Consider the following 18517-nt stretch of genomic DNA (forward strand, 5'->3'; position numbering starts at 1 on the left):
CCCCCCCCCGTTCAAAGAGGTTTTGCAAGGTGGTTGCTTCCACTTACACAAGCCCCTCTGCAAATCGCGAGGAAGTTCTGCAGCAGCCAATCCCGGCTCGCTCCCCATCCTGGCTTCTAAGGTAGCGCTGGTTTAGGATTTCGCTGCAATTCCCCGCTTAGTACTGATCGTGGGCAACCAGATTCCTTTTCATGCGATGAAGCAGTGGAAACATCCGCTGCACCATGCTGGGTTGGTTCTTCTACAAAAGATCACTTAATGCGGATGATCCCTATGCATTAGTTTTAAATATAGAGGGTTTCCCCCCCTATCTATTCCGCTATGCTAATTGAAGGTACAGTATAAAAAGAGCGTGGCAGGGCGCAGGAAGTATTAGAGTTGAGTGATAAACGCTACTGTTTTGCACTGTTTCGAAGTCACATCGCTATTACCATATAAAGCTGGCTGTATATTCTAGTAAATAGGCATCAGCTAGGTATTGTAATAACTTCTGTCCGAGGTTTGCTGTTTAGCTCTCTCTCTTTTGCCTAAAAGAAAATGGGTTTCTTAAAACCAAATTCCCCAAACTCTCCCTATCTTCTAATGCAGTACTCTCTTGTGGCATGGCAGCAGGCAAAGGACAGATCCACACATTGACAGTAGACCCTCACAACTGTTCACATGGGAGTATCTGGTTGAAAGCAGCCATGGGAAGCGCTGTCAGTGATGGCTGTGAACAGATGATTCACACTCAAATCATCATATGGCACTGTAGCAAACACAGAACCTTTTGTATTTTTATGTTGTGGCCACTCTGTAATCTTTGGATGAAGGGTAGTATACACATTTGATTAATAAAATACCTGTGGGAAGACACATCCACCTCCTAAGTTAGGAGCCCCCAACTACTTTTAGGGAACTTGTTTCATTATCTAACCTAGCAGAACCGCTTCCTAACCACCTTATGCAGTTCCATTGTAAACTGAGCTGCCTGCTTATAGTTCCCAAAGTTTGTGCTATTTTCCTTTCTCTGTTTATAGAAGTCATTCCAATGATGATCAGCATGGCATCCCTATCCTCACCTTTCCTTCTACTTCATGCTTTCCAAATTGTTCCCATTTCTCAAATCTTTGTCTCTGATTGCATCTGCCTTTAATTAGGAGGAAACAATATAGGCATGCCCTTCAGAAGCACAAGCTGGCATTCTGATCTAAGCAAGGTCCTTTTTATTCCCTTCTTACAGGGCTACCATTATAGTGCTGCCACTCTGTGGCCTACACTGTCCTTTCACATCTGGCTTGGCAGTGGTGTCTTTTTTGGCCCAGCCTATGAACAGTTGCATGTCTGGGGAAGACAAAAGCAATGCCTTTGCATGTGTGAGGAACAGCAGTACATCAGATGATCAGAGGAAGCTGAGGGCAGTTATTCTTCAAACACAATTTCTTTTTTCTTTAAAGGTTTAAAAGCAGGTGTGTGTGTGGGGGGGTCTGGATTGGTACTATGATGCAGGGTGTTAACCCTTCCCCTAATTCAGCCTCACTGACAGTTTTCCCCAGGGTGAAAACATACACCTATCTATAGGATTGGCCTCAGCTGGCTATTCAGGAGGGGGAATTTTAATAAGGAAAATAGAAGAGGAAGACTTAAATCTCTCCCCCCGCCATTGTAGTCCAGCTTCAAACTGATGCTTCCTCCATCTAAAAACTGGTGGAGACCCTAGCTGGAGTTTTCCAAGATCTTCCCAGCAACTGACTTCTACAGCCTGGTAGAGAGCACCAAGAAGGACAGCGTAGCAAAGCCCCCATCCCATACAGAAGAGTCGAGCCCTAAACAGTGAACAAAATTTACTTGGACACTAGGAAACATCCTTTAAAAAAAAAGTACCAAATGCCCTGAGATCTATGGATGAAGGGACAGTATACAAATTTAATAAAGAATAAGAATAAGAATAAGCAAATGCTTGCATAAATCACTAGATTGTGGTCATAGTCCAACTCAGAAACAAAAAGAAGGCCCCAGAAGAAGACATTCCCAAGTTTGTTTATTAGAGATAGCCGTAGAAGACAATTAACAGAAGTGTGAAGGTGGATGAGTACAGTGAAGTGGAGCTTGTTCCTATCCACGAACAAACTCCCTGGGATGGAAATGGAGTTAGCAGCTATAAGAACCCTGTCAATTATGACTCTGGACGGCAGAAGCTGCTACTCCTCCAGTTTGGGGGCAGAAGGGACCCCCTTCTTACTGCACACCCTCAGCATATTACACCACGCAAGCAGCTGATGATGATGATGCAGAGAACAGGAAATCCATAAGGACTGCATGGCTGCTGCTTACTCTCTGGCACAGCAGCACTTTCAAGTTCAGCAAAGAAACATTGTGTGTCCACCCATCGGCTTTTAAAGCCCAAAACTTATGGGAAGAGAGACCACGTAAGCTCTGTTGTCAGTACAGTAGAGGGCAGTGGGTAGCAAGTAGTCAAAACTGGTCAATGATACCTGTAGCTTCTCAGCCACAGATACAACCCTGCATAAAGCCAATTCAAACAGGAGTGAGGTGTCACAGCTTTGACAGGAGGGAGTCAATTCCACCGAAAGTGGTGATTCCTCCCATCCTGCCCATTTACAGTGTCCACCGAGTTCTTGCTCCCCTCCCCTTATTCATTGCCAGAGAAGCCTGCAGCCCCACATCTAGATGCAGAAACAGGTTCTAGCTTCTATAGAGTTGGGGCCACATCTTATCTTGCTGAAACTACATCTAGCAACTCCTGGAAGGAGGATCAAGGGATGGGGGAAGTCCAAACGAAATGTGTAGCTGCCAGCGGAGAGGCACTGAGCCCGGGAGGATAGAAGCTCCCTGGCAACTACACTCAGAAGATAGAAGCTCCCTGGCATGTACAATCATCTCCCAGCACCAGCATTGTGGGCGAAAGCAGCTTGTGGCTGATGTCCCAGGAGAGAGATCAGAATGGCAATGGAAGAGGAATGGGGAGCTAAACAGTAAAGGAACACAATCCAGTCCTCTGGGCTCTATTTGTCCTTCTTGCTCTCTCCATTGGGGACCTCAGGGACAGCAGGCTGTTCTGGAGACTCCTCTGGGACCTCAGGCTGCTTAGACACTTTCTTGGCTCTCTGGTACAGCTCGTTCAAGTTGAATTCCCGAATCACATTCTCCTGTGGCAAAAAGAAAGATCAGCATTGTTTTGTGTTACCTTGTACTGACCCCCAGCTAAATAAAAGGCGCACATCTGATATTGACAGCATACAAATGAAACTTCAGATAAGAGTGTACCTCTGAAAAATTCCATGAGACTGCTCGTCCCTTTTTATCAATCTGTGGCCGGCGCATCACCTCCTTCCCACCTTGGAAAAGGATTAGTGTGGGCAACTGCTTAGTGAGAGGAGATGTACTGACTTTGTACCTGTGAAGAGACAAAGGGCTTGAGTCCAGGGAGAATAAGAAAAGGAACATCTAGCCAGAGATTGATATGGGCCAGGAAATTTTCTAGTGTTTTGTTTTTCCTTCAGGAAATATTGTTCCACAGGTTCATTAGTCATAATGAATGCCAACTACAAATAATTATTAGGTTACCATAGCTGATCCTAAGTTTTTAGCCTTGTTTATTAAATTCAAGTAAAATAAACATGCTAATTACATGTCTCTAGGAAATCAGAAAATTTTCTCATTTGAATTACTCTAATATGAATTACTCACAACACGGCATCTCCTCTTCCCACACTGCCCTGCTAATGCAAAACAAGTTTTCATGGTGCTGCATAGCACACACCTAGCCTTGTGGTCTTCCTCATTCTCCCAAGGTTCCTACAGCAAATAGCTCACCTGGTGCTCACATCAGGGTAGCGGCCCACATCCACCTTCCCAAAGTTCAATCCAGTGCAGTTGTATCTGGGGAGGCACACAATGGTTAGTATGGAGGAAGAAACACCATGAAACAAAGTAGATGCTTATTATTTCATTAATGGTCACATCCTGTTTTCTTCCTGCATGGAACTCAAGGCAGCATACATATGTGTCCCAGACACTTTCCCATCCAGACACTAACCAAACCTAGATGATCTCAGCTTCATCCAAGGTTGTGGCATCATGTGCTTTCAGACAATAACACAGAATATTCAAGAACACGGAAGGCACAGCCTTAAGCTGATTCCAGGGGCTTTCTCCCTTCTCTCAAGTTTGAACTACTCCTCTGATTAAGTACTGGGAAGCTTTAGATTTTACTGTGTTGAGTTATACAGCCACCCTTTTCCTGCTTATGCAACCACAACGTTGATGTATAACTCAACTCTACAGGGACTAAAAATGAAAACACTTTCTACACTAAGGCCATCTACTGGTCATTGCTGGAAGCAATGGGTTGCTTCAAAAAAAGCCATCGGCAGCCAGGCCCTTGCCAAGAGCCACTTAAAGAGTAATCCTTCACTTTGGTACCTCAGTACAAGGGGGGGGGGGGAGGTCTTTGCCTCAACTGAATGTCTGGTGGGGTCACCAGAATCTCCTATGGAGTTTTATCCAGAAACTGCCAGTAGCTAATGAGCTATTGCCACCATCCATTTCCCATTAGTTCAACTACTAGGTCTCATAAACCTCAGAACGGGAACCACAAATAAAGTAAACTCTCTTGGGAACTAATTTTCTTCAATTTTAAATTGTCATTCTATAGAAAGGCTTAGCACTAACCTTCCGCAACCACAAGGGCCTGGATTCATGGACATTCCCTATTCGTTAAGGTACTTTCCCATTAAAGTTTGCTTTAGAAGATACTAAATTTTCCTCTTTTAAACCGTAACTTGCATGGCTATAGTAACACTCTTTCTTAAAACCAGCAATACATTGGGGGCTGCATTCAGAATAACCTGGTGAGTTTATCTTTGTTCATCCAACAAATGAAATATTGTATCTTAGAAATATAAGAATAAGAATAAGTCACTTTTCAGCCATAGATTTCAGGGCAGTTCACAGCATAAAAATACACACTCACCTTAGCCCAATAGTTATCACACTGGAACATACTGGACTCAATGCCTTTCTGTACCCTTCGGCACAACAAAAATGGTGAGTGCTGGAGGTAAAGTATGCTTCACACTTTAGGCATCACATATGCTGAAGTCTGCCTGCCCCTGCACTAAGACACCATACTTTATTAAAGAGTAAACCACTCACTTGAGAGACAAGTCTGCATAGATGGGAGCAAATGACTGGCACTCATTGGACCAATTAGCAAAAAATTCCACAATCCAGGTTACCCGCTTGTCCCGTTCTAGTTCCTCCTGCAAAAGAGGGATCAAGGCTGACACAATGCACATCCCTCAAATGTCCTCATACAACACTTCAATAGAGTTGAAAGGATATAGAAGGACAATCCCTATCCTGAGGCAGGATCACACAACCATCAACACTTCTCTAACCTGGTGCCCTCCAACATGGTTTGTATTCCAGTTCCCATCAGCCCCAGCCAGCATGGCCAATGGGGAGGGATGACAAGAGTTACAGCTTAATAACACCTGGAGGGCACCAGGTTGGGGAAAGTTGCTGCACAGGAGGACCAGCAATCACAATCCAAATCCATAGAGTTCCAGGAGTTGAGAGGCACTGGCAAAGAACAGGAGGTTATCAGTAGAAGCCTGCTGGATCCGAGCAGCCAGTCCAGCACCTTCTCTTACAGTGCCCAACCAGATGCCTATGGGAAGCCCACAAGGGCAGAGTGTAACAGCACTTTCCTTACTTGTGCTTCCTAGGAACTAGGATTCAGATGCAAACCACCTTCAGTATTGGAGGCAGTACACAACCATCATGGCGTAGCTCCAAATAGTTCATATACTAGACCAGGGATGGCCAACTCCCAAGAGACTGCAATCTACTCACAGAGTTAAAAATTGGCAGTGATTGACCCCCTTTTGGGGGGTTCAGGTCAAAGTTGTTGAGTTTTTTCAGGGAGGAGGTAAAACGCCGAACTTTTTTTAGGGGAGCCACAGTTGTTTAGCTTCTTTGGGGGGAGCCAATGATGTACCAGTGATCTACCGCAGACGTCCAGTGATCTACTGGTAGATCACGATCTACCTGTTGGACATGCCTGTACTAGGCTCCACCCAGCAGTTACCTTCATGCTTGCACTTCTCTCTGTGTTTAAGACTATCTGGAAAGTGCTCCCTTTGTCTGAACTTCAGAGCTCAGGGCAAGGCTTTTTCAGTTGGGCTGAACCAGTCCCATTCCACCACCACTAACCGACATCAATTTAGACTGCCAATGACACTCTTTGTTCAGATCTTCATGGGTCTCAATACTCTCAGTTCTCGTGTTAATATGTACCATTTCTATAAAATATTTCAAATAATATTTAATATTCCATATCTATAAACAAAATTTCCACAATGCTCACAGGGCGGTAAGACTGCATGCAACTTTAAAAAAAAAAAACAATCAGCAAGAGGAAACAGTGGTACAGAATAATAAACTTGGGGCCTCTTTAAGCAGAACTAATGCAGTGCAATGGTTAGATAAAGTGTCAAAGTAGAACCTGGAAGATCAGGGGTCAAATCTGCACTCAGTAGTGAAGCTCATTGAGGGACCTTCGGCCAGATACTTTCTCTCTGGCCAATCTACCTCAGAAGGTAGTTATGAGAACAAAGTGTGTGTGTGAATGTATAGAATATATGCCTCCTTGAGCTCCAAGAAAGAAAAGGTAGAACATACAGTTGGAGCAGCAACAGTGACCATCTATGGCCTGGGAAGTGGACAGTTATCATCATCATCATCATCTCTCTGCTGGTTCAGTCACTGCTGCTGCCAGGAAAAGCCAGGAGCTGCAGACTACCCACTTGCCCAAGAATAAATGTTCCAGATCCAGGGACAAAAGTGGGAGGGGAGCATATTTTCCAAGGTGGTCACTGTGGAGCCTTGTTGAAGCAGTGTCTCCTTTTCAGCCAGCACTGCCTATTTCTGTTTTAACAAGGGTTTTTATTGTGTTCATTTTCTTACTGTAAAGAAACGAAGTCAGCATAATACAATACACTATACCCAAAATAATAAGCTATACCCATTTTATCCAAGTCCACAAGAACAAATGAGAGTGCAGAGAATAAAATACTCACATCTATTGTTTTATCACTGAAATATTTGATGTATTCAGGACCCAGGTACAGAGGTGGCTTGCAGGTCATCAGGAACACTGAAAAGGCACACACCAAGCACAGCTTAGCTAGCACATTGGTAGGCAAGCTAAGGCCCGGGGGCCGGATCCGGCCCAACCGCCTTCTAAATCCGGCCCGCGGACGGTCCGGGAATTAGCATGTTTTTACATGAGTAGAATGTGTCCTGTTATTTAAAATGCATCTCTGGGTTATTTGTGGGGCATAGGAATTCGTTCATTCCCCCCTCCCCAAATATAGTCCGGCCCCCAACAAGGTCTGAGGGACAGTGGACCACCCCACCCTGCTGAAAAAGTTTGCTGACCCCTGGTTTAGCACTATGCTGGGATGGGATTAGGAAGCTGCTTTATATGGGACCAGAGTTTTTGTCCACCTACTACAGTATTGAATTAAAATGACTAGCAGTTGCTCTCCAAGGTAGGTGCTCTACAAAAGCTGTGGTTCCTCCCTGCTTTTGAGATTGGCAGAATTCTCAAAAGCTTCCCTGGATTATATTCTCCTCTTGCCAGGAATGAAGATTCCTCCAGCCCACAGCCCTCCTCCAATAGCTCAAGAAAATGGAATTCAGGCAGCAGGTTCCAGCTGCAGTGTTAGATATGGCAATCATAGGGTAGTCTTATTTCCACTTAATGCAAGTTGGCATTGCCCTATAAACAAGAATAATGCTCCAAAATAGAGGAATTATGAAATATTTATTATGTGGTAATGCAGAACTGGTGGATTTTGCATCTAAAGTCCTATTATTTATGATGTCCAAGTCCTCCTCAATTGATAGAACTAGAACTAGGATATAACTAGGATGACTCACCTATACAGAGGGTGAGGTAGAGCAGTCCCATTCTGATGTCAAGGCGGAAAAAAAGGATGACATTGGCTACTTTGCTGAACATGAAGATGTTTCCCACATGCTGGTCCACAGTAACTTGAGAGAGAGAAAGAAGCACATTCTTATGGCTGACAGGCCCAGTAACAAGCTGGAATTTTGACTGAAGCTTAACTTTTTAAAAATTTGTGGAAGCTTTCTGTGTAAGACAATTACATATTTAGAATGCCTATTGATAGATACACACACACAGTGTAGTTTTCTTGTCAAACGAGTGCTGTCCTAGGCTAACTGTACAGTTTTGTATTTTACAGCATTTGCTGTGGCTTTTCCTGCGAGCGGTACTAGTAAGTGTGTTATTTTCCTGCTTCCCATATCATTTCAAGCTAAACCCCACATTCTGCATATCCTTTCATCGTAGGCGGTCACTGTTCTCTGTTATATTCTTATCACCTCCATATTGACCTTCACTTAATCTCACCCATAATACACCAAGTCTTGGCACATGGAAGCTTTGCCCTGCTGGTCTCCATATCTTTGTATTGTGGAACAGAAAACAAAAGAAACAGACAGGTCACCTTTTGAAGCCACTCCTACACCAGGAATGCACAGGGACAATGCACCGATTGTGGCAGAGGAACATGGGCCCAGCAGCAGCTATTCATCTTAAAACTTTTCAAATCATTTAGGTGCTTTCTGTTTCTGTGTGAATTTTTGGCACAACCTCATGCCACTTACATCCTATTCTGTACCAGCTATTTGTCCAAAACATACTGACTGGACCATACTGATTTTAAAGAAAATAAGATTTCGATACAGGTTAAAGCCAGCTGTGAAATCTTTCTTTTCTGAATCATTTGTAAGCTTTACTCCAAAAAGAGAGAGATAAAGAACAAGCATTACTTACTGGATCTGCGGTTCTTCATCATCACAATGGCACTGAGGAACATAAGAATCTCCACCTCGCGCTAAAAAGAAAGATGGCAGTAAGTGGTTGTACAAGCAGTGGGGAAAAGGGACCAGCTGGCCTATCCTTAGAGCAGATGTCACATTTATCCATCAACTAGCTAGCCATACTGCCAGTTCCAAAGGAAGCTTACAGTTGCTTGGAAGTTTCAGGACCACAAACCAAGCAGGTGCACAATGAAATAAAACTAGAGCTGACTTTTATGTGACGGCATATGCAAGGATCACCCTTATTTTGTACATTTAGTAAATCGTGCAAGTCCTCTATGTTACCTTTTTCTAGTTACATGAAAAACAAATTATGCAGTTAACTACCTCCACGTAAAGGATGATTTGCAGCGGAAATATTTTTTCACTAAAGCAGCTAGTGCAATCTTGCATAAACATCCTGCTCAAATGTTAAAGTGTTTTATGAGGCAATTACAAAAAGAATAGCCATGATATCTTGCTGCAGCAAAACCAAACAATTTTTGTGGCCATTTACACAACAAAATACAGTGTGGTACATCTGAAAAACTAGTGTCTAGCACAATATATCTCTGTTGTAGACTTAAAATACCAAAATAAAAAAATGTTTTTGCTTTATGTGCAGCGCAATTTACATTAAGTGGTACACGAAAACTTTAGGGCCAATTAATTAATATAGGAACTGGTACAGTGGTAACCTACACATGATGAGGTGTTAATAATAATAATAATAATAATTTTATTTATACCCCACCCATCTGGCTGGGTTTCCCCAACCACTTTGGGCAGCTCCCAACAGAATTTTAAAAATAGAATCAAACACTAAAAACTTCCCTAATCTTACAAATGGTAACAGAAGTCCTCTCAGCCTGTTGCTTACCTGTTACAGACCAACCTACGGTCACGCCCACAGAATTACACAACCAGAGATGACCCAATCAATACTTTACTCCTACCCATATGATTAAAACATGTATCACATCTAAAGAATTCAAAAGCTGTCTGTCCAAATGTCTCTTTAAGACTGCCCATAGACTGGATCCCACAACTAAACTAGTTTTGTGATCACTACGTTCTCCTACATGATCAATTCATACAGGCAGGAAACTCCACAGTGTGATATGAGAACAAGTGCTATGGATTACCACACTCAAAGCAGCTTCTTTTGAGGTTTGGACTGGAGATACGAAAGGAATTTTGACTTATTGATTTGCTGAGTTGCTATGCACACATGTGCCTTACAACAGAAGGGGAGCACAAAATGAAATGGAAGTTTTCTGGCAGAGTTGCCAAGCATGAAAAAACTATCATAAGATGTTGAGAACTCAGAGACACCTTTATGAGCTCTTTTGAACTTCTGTGTGCAGTTCAGTGCAAGCACAGGAGCCATTTGAGGAAAGGGCAGAAAATGGTAAGCAATAGGAAGAAGCAGAGGAAGAATGGGAGTGGGAACCACTTTGAATTTACTATCTAACCAGGGGCTGTTTGTCATGCGAACAAACACTCTGGTGGTATTAGAAGCATTGAGATTTGAACAGGACAGCCAGACAAATACCAGCATATTGGGAAGCGGAGAACAGAGTAGGCCTCCACTACTTTAAAGGGAGACTAAGTGTGAAAGTCGGCAGATATTCCTGGAGGTCACTCCCATCAGAAGTTGGGAAGAAATTCACCTGTGCTTGGGGTCCTCTTCTGAGGTGGAGGAGCTTATTACATTAAACACAAACTATTATCATGTCTTGCCTTTGTGTGTGTCATTCTGACAACAATTAAAACAACTGGGACCTTACGAGTGTAGGGTGGGTGATTAATAAAATACTAAGCAGCAACTAGTCTGCAGCCCTCCAGATCGGGTTGGCCTCTTAACTTCCACCAACCCCAAATAGCATGCCCAGTAACCAAAGAGTGTGGGAACTGGGGCCCAACAATTTGGGGAGGGGGTATTGGGTTGTTGTTGTTTTATTATATATTTTGTGGTTTTCTATTTTGATTTTGTTCTGTGAACCGTCCTGAGACCTCCGAGTACAGGGCGGTATATAAATTCAATAAATAAAGAAACAATATCTGGAGGGCCGCAAGTTAGTCACCCTTCACTAGTACATGGCCACTACCAGCCATCAAAACAACAACAGCGCTATCAGTTGATGGCGCCCAGGAAGAAAAGAAAGAAAGAAAGAAAGAGAAAAAAAGAAAGAAAGAAAGACAGTCGAGAGTCTCCGGGACGAGGATGCCAAACGGCAGATCTCGACTTCTCTGGGCAAAGGGGAGAAACGTCCCCTTCCCGGCAGTTGGCCGGATGAGCCCCATGGAGGAAAGAGGGCGTGAGGGGGGCGCCAGTCAGAAGGGGCTCCGGGCAAGGCCTCCTCACCCAGTCGAAGTCACAGGGGTTCCCGTCCTCGCGCTGGGTGGGCAGCCCGTGGCATAACGGCGGCACCTTCCGCACCAGCAGGAAGGCAGCCGAGAGCAGCAGCGACAGCGGGTAGTAGGGCTGCGCCAACCACCGGCAGATCCCAGGCACGGAGTAGATCAGGGCCAGCAGCGGAGCAAGCACCGCCATCTTCACCTCACCCTGACCGAGCCCCCGCGCCGACAGCTTCTAGCGCCTGCCGGCGGCGCACGCTCGTCGTTCCTCCGCTCGGGCTCGCTGGTCAATGCCTACGCCAATCAACGGAAAGGCGGAGCTTAGAGCAACACCGCGCACTATCATTGGCCGACTTCAGAATCGCTGGGATGGATTCGGAATACAAATGCTTTCTTGAGGCCTCTCGACGCATGCTGCCGACGTCATGCAGCCATCTAAAAATACGTCATGAGAAAGCAGAGGACCGTCCAATCGGAACGCGGCCCAGTTTCCAGGTTAGTTAGCCAATCATACATAAGAGGAGGGTTCACCGCCCTCCAATGAAAACAAGGCGAGCCGAGGGGACAGCCAAGATGCGAAGCCAATGGGAGGAGATTGCGCGGGGCACGCCGGGATGATGGAGAATTTCTCCGCTCTCTTCGGAGGGACGGAACCGCCTCCGCCTACCACAGCCGCCGCGCTGGGCTTTGGACCAGGGAAACCCGGAGGACCGGGGACTGGGCCACCTCCCGTCCCTGCCGTGACCCCCGTCGGGGAGAAAGCGGCGGCCGCCAGCGGCCCCTTCTACCTAATGCGCGAGTTACCAGGTAAGTGGCTGTTGGAGGGGGCGGGCTTCGGGGGGCCACTCAGCCTACCGGAATGTAGAGGCGGGCCTTGCATCCTTGGCCAATGCCAACGAAGTGCCGCGGGGGAATGGCCCAATAGAGGTACGCGGCTGCGTCTTGATGGGCACTCCTCCCTCTTCCTGTGGGAACTTAGACCCAACAGGCGAAGCTGACGACTTGGCGGAAGCGCAGGTAGTGGTGGGATTTCGACTGGCAGCTGCCGGGGGCCAATGAGGTGCCGGACCAAAACAGGGAGGCGGAGTCATGCAGTGCATCCGCATTTGGCGCTGCCGAGGCGGAAGCCACTGAAGTTCATTATTAACTTCATGGCAAGCCCGTTTGTCTTTTCTGCTTTAATAGATGCTTGCTGTACTAATCTACGGTATATGGAAGGTCCGTCTGAAAAGCATTGTCTAAATACCATAAGCAAATAGGGCCCAGTGAGCATGTAACAACACTATGCCAAAACCTGGCTAAGCACATGAGAGCAAACATTCCCAGAGCAAAGGCTGTGGCTGTTGCACTACCATGGTTTGGCTCAGCACTGCATGCCAACTCGGGGATCATGGTTGTCCCCCCCAAACTATGAGTGATCAACAACAAGCAGCTCATGGCTTGTCGGGAGAGACAGAACATGAGCCCAGTTTGGATGTCATGCATAGCCAAACTTGACCTTGAGTAGTGCATCAGCAGGATTCAGGAAGAAGCACAGCAACCATGATTTGGCTTAGTGTTTTGTGCAAACTATTGCTTTGCTACCAGACGAGGGTCCTACAAACCATTACCTTGAAGCAACCTCCCATGGCATAAGTGGGACCTAATTTCAAGTATACATGAATAGGACTTTAGGGATTTTCTTCCCAGGATGCCTCAGCCTATCAAGAAGAGAAGTACATTTTCAGAAAGCAGAGCAAGGCTTTATCTTGATCTGGCTTCACCAAAAGCATTTTGGGTGTATGAGGCTGAACATGTCCTCTTGTCATCTCAACAAAGAAGTCAGTTGCAGGTGCAAGTAGTGTTGTATTTGAAGGACTTGCTTGCCAGATTCTATCTGCCTTTGTCCTGTTAATCCCAACAGCCAAACATAGGCATTATTGTCATGTCCTTTGTTCTTTGCCAGGTACTACAGAACTAACAGGGAGCACAAACCTGATCACCCACTACAACCTGGAGCATGCCTACAACAAATTTTGTGGCAAAAAGGTGAAGGAGAAGCTCAGCAACTTCCTGCCAGACCTACCAGGGATGATAGATTTGCCAGGTTCACATGACAACAGCAGCCTGCGTTCTCTCATTGAGAAGCCTCCCATCTGCAGCAGTTCGTTCAACCCTATCACCGGTACCATGCTAACAGGCTTTCGTCTCCATGCAGGCCCGGTAAGTTAGAGGTGGGGGCTGCAAGGGAAGAAGGAAATATTGACTGTCGGTTAGAATGTGCTAAGATAATTATAGGATAGAAAACAGAGGAAGATGGAAAGGAGTTGCTGAAACAATTAACAGAAGTGGAATACAAAAAGGGAGGTGTGAGGAGGTCGCGGAAATAAGTGAATGAAATATAAGATACTGAAATTATTTGATGTGTTTTAAACTGTTTTTGTTTTGTTTTGTTAGTTTAATGTGTTAGTGTTATGTAGTGTTTTTGTATTGTATTGTATTGTTCTTTTTTTCTTTTTGTAGTGTTTAAATTGTTGAAAAAGTAATAAATATTATTTAAAAAAAAGAAAAAGAAAATAATGACCTGAATGACAAAAAAATTATGCCAGAGTTGGAAATGGATGTTAGGGTGCACTGGAGAATATGAATACTGGGAGAAACTTCTAAGAGTCCAGCAGAATGGGATCCATCTCCCTTGATGGAATAGGCAGTAGTAGGTAGGCTGAAGTTAGGGAGGGATCCCAGGCAGGAGGAGTCACAAAGAAAAGTACAGTGGAACCTTGGGTTGCGTACTGCCCTCCTTATGAACGCTTCGGATTACGAGCTCCGCTAAAACCCGGAAGTAGGTATTCTGGGTAGTGAACTTTGCCCTGGGGTGTGAGTGAAAGTTGTGTGGCGGCAACGGCGCGGCAGCAGCGGGAGACTCCATTAGCAAAAGCGCACCTCGGGTTAAGAATGGTTTTGGGTTAAGGACGGACCTCCGGAACGTATTAAGTTCGTAAATGGAGGTACCACTGTACTGCCAAATTTAGTGCTCTCTTTTGCGGAGCAGGTATGAAGAGGAAGGTTGACTCATATGTGAATTCCAGAGTATATCTTTAGCCATATTCTGTGGAGGGTAGATTGCCAAGGAGTCTAGGGAGCTCCGAGCTCATAACAGACCCAAGTACTAAGCTTAGTGAACATAGTAGAAACTTTTCTTGCAAGTTTTGATGGGGGATAACGGTGGGACCAGGTTACCAAAGAAACAAGCAACCCCCTCCCTGCAAATGATTGCACCTGTGGTTATTTACTGGAACAACAGATGTGGTATTCAGTGGACTAACATGCTCTTTTGTTTCTTTTGCACTGCTTCAGCTGCCAGAGCAGTGTCGCTTAATGCACATCCAGCCACCTAAGAAAAAAAACAAGCACAAACACAAGCAGAGTCGTACGCAGGATCCTGTCCCTCCAGGTAAGAAGCTTCCTCCTTGGGCCCTGTGGTTGCATTTGCCTTCACCAACCCCTGCCCTTCCTTTCCAATTTAGCATTCCACAGTCTAGCGGCCTAAGCTACCGCAATTCCAGCTTCATCCAAAGTTCCTGCTTCAGTTCCTTTTCTCTTCTTGGCAGAAACTCCTTCAGATTCTGACCACAAGAAGAAAAAGAAGAAGAAAGAGGATGACCCTGAGCGGAAAAGGAAGAAGAAGGAGAAGAAGAAAAAGAAAGTAAGTTGGGAAGAATGCTTCCACCAGCTCAAGTAATTGTACCCTCAGGTGCCAGAGAACTGACTGAGATGTGGGGCCTTTTCTTCTGGCCTTTCATTATTGTTGAGAACTTTCATTCTCATTCTTGCATGTGTGTCCATTTTATTTTTCTTTAGAATCGGCATAGCCCTGAACACCCTGGTGTGGGCAGCTCTCAGGCCAGCAGCAGCAGCAGCCTCCGGTAAAGTCCTGCCACGGAGTTATCTTGGAAGGTGCTACAGCTTTGACAAGAAAAGGAGGAACAGCAATAATGGGGGAGTCACCACAGACTCATATACTTCCCCTGCTTCCCCTTTACCCCCACTGAGTGGAACTTCTGGGACTCCATTGACCTCTCTATAAGGAACACAGACTTTGCCTGCGACACAATGCAGACTGGTGTCTTTATATGGGAGCCCTGTCAACTCGGGGAGGGTTTTTTTCTTTTGTTCCTTTTACAGAATGGTCCTGACTAAGTTGGGATGTGTCTGCCTCGTGATTTAGTTAAACCTTTGTTGGAGCACTTGGGAGGGTCTGGAACCTCCTCTCGTATCATGGGCTTGGAAACTGCACTGTGAATAGATAAGGAGAAACTCTAGAAGTGCTTTCTTTTGTAAAGTGTGGCCCAAGGCTAGTGGGTGAGTTAGTTGCCTAAGTAGAAAGAGCTAATGTGATCGGGCTATTTCTAAATAGGAAAATGGGAGAAACTGCAGAACTGTGAGGTGGGAGTAAAGAGAAGTTGGTTTTACCTTCCCGGAGTTGATCCATGCTGATAAGTAGGCCTGCTTTAGTATCATCAGCTAGAGTGTTAAGTCGAAAGCATTGACCAAATTTCTTTTAACTGTGGAAGCATGTAAGTCAAGAAGCTATACTGTGAATCCAAGGACAGAACTGGGTATATGGTGATATTTTCCCCTAAGGGCTCACTTACCAGGTAAAGGCTTCTCTACATGTAATCCCTTTAAAAATAAAACTTGAAAACAAAAAAAGGTGACATCATTTAAATCTTTGCCAGCAGAAGGGAGAAAGTGGAATCTTCAGCAACAGACTTCAGCTGTGAACAGATGGAAGCCTCTGTCAGGAACCTGGACAAATAGAAACCATTGTTTTCCTCTGTCCTATTCTTCTGATTTTTTTCTGAATTACTACCTCAGCAGAGCACCCTGGCAGAAATGGTTCCTTAAACTGTCAGCTGGTCATCTTGCTGGCTAGTCTGTCCCACTTTTAAAGACAAAGATGGTGATGAATCTGCCCCTATCTACTGCACCAAAATTCTTTGGAGTGACAAGAGGAACGTGCTTGGAAATAGCCTGCCGTCTTAACTGCTTCTTCTTTCCTATAGGAAGGGAAATTTAATCCACAGTAAAAACATCTCTTTCCTGAGCTTAAAAATCAGAATGAGGGTGGAACTGCACTTTGATCAAGACTGCCTCTTAGGGACAAACTGGACATGAGAATGTCAGGACCCTGATTGGAGTTCCTGTAACTTCTTAAAATCAGATTCCCTCAATATAAATTTTCTGCCTCAAGGGGTAAATGTGGGTCCCACCCCCAGTGAATAAGCTGCTCCAGGGAGACTTTTTATCATGGAAACAGCTAACCCTCCCCCCCCCCCCAGTGCTGTGGATCCAGTCCAAACCTCCCACCTGCCAATTTTAATGAAATAAAAAAAAAGTTGAGAGATCCCTGCACAGATCACCTTATCAGTCCTTTCACAGAGATGATAGATGTCACTTGGAAATGAAATGCAGGTGCTCTGGCTGACAGTATTAATAAATTGCTTTCTAGTGATATGCTCTATACTGCTTGTCTCTTATGCTGGTCTACTTGCACAAGAAAGCTTGCTTAATGTCCAAGGACTCCTATGAAGTAGGAGTTTGTGCAGACTTCATGTTGCTCCATGGGGGAGCTTGCTTTACAACCAGTGCTTTTTGTGGAAAAGTATAGATTTTTTGGTAAAGTAGGCCTAGTTATGCATTCAGATACAGAGGTCTTTCACCGATTGCAGCAAGATGCAGTAATTCAGTTGATAAGGTAGAAAGTGGAAATCATGAAAATCTACTCATCTCATTTATTTATGTTTGTGTCCTACTTCCCTCTAAGAAGCTCAAGACAGCATACATACGGTACTTTCTGCCCTCCCTCTGCTCCACTTTATCCTGTAGGCTAGGCTGAGTGTGACTGGCCTAAGAACACCGAGTGAGTTTTTGGTTCCCCTACTATGACACCATAATCATTACACTACACTGCCTGGGTACCAAAGGAAGGAGAGTTGGGTTCTCCACCTGTATATCCTCCTCCTGATATACCAGGCTAATAAATATTAAAAGAGGGAAGGGTGGTTGGACAGACAGTTAAATTATTTCTTTTATTCTCTTCCCGTTACATCTTGAAGACATTTGTAACCAAAATTACTAGGTCCTGGATCTATTTTCAGTACACTCCCGTTGCTGCCCCCTGAACAATCTGACTGCCATTTCCTTTGCTCTCAGTACTTTCAGAAGAGCAGTATGAGCTGTTTATTCCATCACCATCCTCTTCACGCTTTTGCTACAGAGAGCAAGACTGAGCCGAGGCAGTAAATGGGGATCATATAATAATGCTTTGCTTGCTACTCTTCCACGTGCTTACAAAAGAAAGTTGATGATAATAAAGGGAAAGGATGAAAGTCTACTCCACTCCCGACTCCTCTCTACCCCCAATTATCCCATGCATCTAAATTAAAAGCCATTGCTAGTAGGAAAGGTGGGGCAAAACTGGCTGGTCCTGTTCCTCTAAGTCACTGGTGATTTCTGCATCCTGAAGAACAGGTAAGGAATACTTTCTGTTCCCAACCCAGAACCATCAGAAAAATACTGTCATCTCTGCAGCCCTGGGGATGTTTCAGGGAAGGGAAACATGCCTTCAGCCTACCCCCCCCCCGGAATGTTAGAGAACTTCAGCACCCATTGGCCATGTTCACTGGGGTTGATGGGCATTGTAGTTCAAGAACATCTGGAGGACCAAAGATTCCCCACCCCAGATCATCCTATGTGTCAGGTGGGTGTTCCCATGCAAGTAGCTCCACAGGCAGTATTTTAGTATTAAGAAAAAAATCCAGGCTGAACTGGGCAGCATCAATGGGAATTGTGGAAGGTAACAGAAACTGGTGTGAACAATCTGCTTCTATATTCTTTAGAACAACGTAAATAGGCAGCACAGGCGGACACACCTGAGAGGAACGAAGTCACCATGTCAGCCACAAGACAATACAAGCAGGACTAACCATAGGGTTGCCACTATTTCAAACAGTGCAAAACCAAACTGAAAAATTGTTGAGCTTTCTTTAGTTTTAAGGGAAAATGAGCACTGCCCGCATGGGCTGCCATATGTTTGGATTTTCCCAGACATTTGGCCAATTTCTGCTGGAAAATGTGATATTCCAGTATGTCTGGGAAATTCTGGATGTATGGCAATCTTACTAACACCCAAAGCATTGCACTGGAACAGTTTTGAAATGAGAAAACACCCATCAACTACTAGTAGCACCAGGAAGGTGTGCAATATTTCTCTGTA

At 44.8% G+C, this 18517-nt stretch overlaps 2 protein-coding genes across 2 annotated transcripts; one reads left to right on the forward strand and one right to left on the reverse strand.

Annotated features, from left to right (window-relative positions):
• Window positions 1-2003: 2003 nt before the first annotated feature.
• On the reverse strand, window positions 2004-11629 carry TMX2 (thioredoxin related transmembrane protein 2). The gene is made up of 8 exons (XM_081878559.1): window positions 11267-11629; window positions 8873-8933; window positions 7951-8064; window positions 7086-7162; window positions 5158-5264; window positions 3817-3882; window positions 3268-3397; window positions 2004-3149 (listed from the first exon to the last, which is right to left on the reverse strand). The coding sequence occupies exons 1-8, from the start codon at window positions 11453-11455 to the stop codon at window positions 3006-3008; spliced, it is 888 nt and encodes a 295-aa protein (XP_081734685.1). The 5' UTR covers window positions 11456-11629; the 3' UTR covers window positions 2004-3005.
• A 71-nt stretch (window positions 11630-11700) lies between these two features.
• Window positions 11701-16764, forward strand: MED19 (mediator complex subunit 19). The gene is made up of 5 exons (XM_081878574.1): window positions 11701-12066; window positions 13205-13461; window positions 14596-14692; window positions 14850-14944; window positions 15100-16764. Exons 1-5 carry the CDS (start codon window positions 11844-11846, stop codon window positions 15166-15168), a joined length of 741 nt encoding a protein of 246 aa, XP_081734700.1. The 5' UTR covers window positions 11701-11843; the 3' UTR covers window positions 15169-16764.
• The last annotated feature ends 1753 nt before the right edge of the window (window positions 16765-18517 follow it).

The sequence above is a fragment of the Podarcis erhardii genome (genome assembly GCF_964252035.2).
Source record: "Podarcis erhardii genome assembly, chromosome: 1".
Taxonomy (NCBI): Eukaryota; Metazoa; Chordata; class Lepidosauria; order Squamata; family Lacertidae; genus Podarcis; species Podarcis erhardii.

Coding starts and splice junctions, on each gene's coding strand:
- TMX2 (XM_081878559.1), bottom strand. CDS start 11,455: ATGGCGGTGCTTGCTCCGCTGCTGGCCCTGATCTACTCCGTGCCTGGG. Junction 8,065..8,872: donor GATGAAGAACCGCAGATCCA/GTAAGTAATGCT, acceptor CTCTCTCTCAAG/TTACTGTGGACCAGCATGTG. Junction 3,398..3,816: donor TACCCTGATGTGAGCACCAG/GTGAGCTATTTG, acceptor GTCTCTTCACAG/GTACAAAGTCAGTACATCTC.
- MED19 (XM_081878574.1), top strand. CDS start 11,844: ATGGGAGGAGATTGCGCGGGGCACGCCGGGATGATGGAGAATTTCTCC. Junction 14,693..14,849: donor GCAGGATCCTGTCCCTCCAG/GTAAGAAGCTTC, acceptor TCTTCTTGGCAG/AAACTCCTTCAGATTCTGAC. Junction 14,945..15,099: donor AGGAGAAGAAGAAAAAGAAA/GTAAGTTGGGAA, acceptor ATTTTTCTTTAG/AATCGGCATAGCCCTGAACA.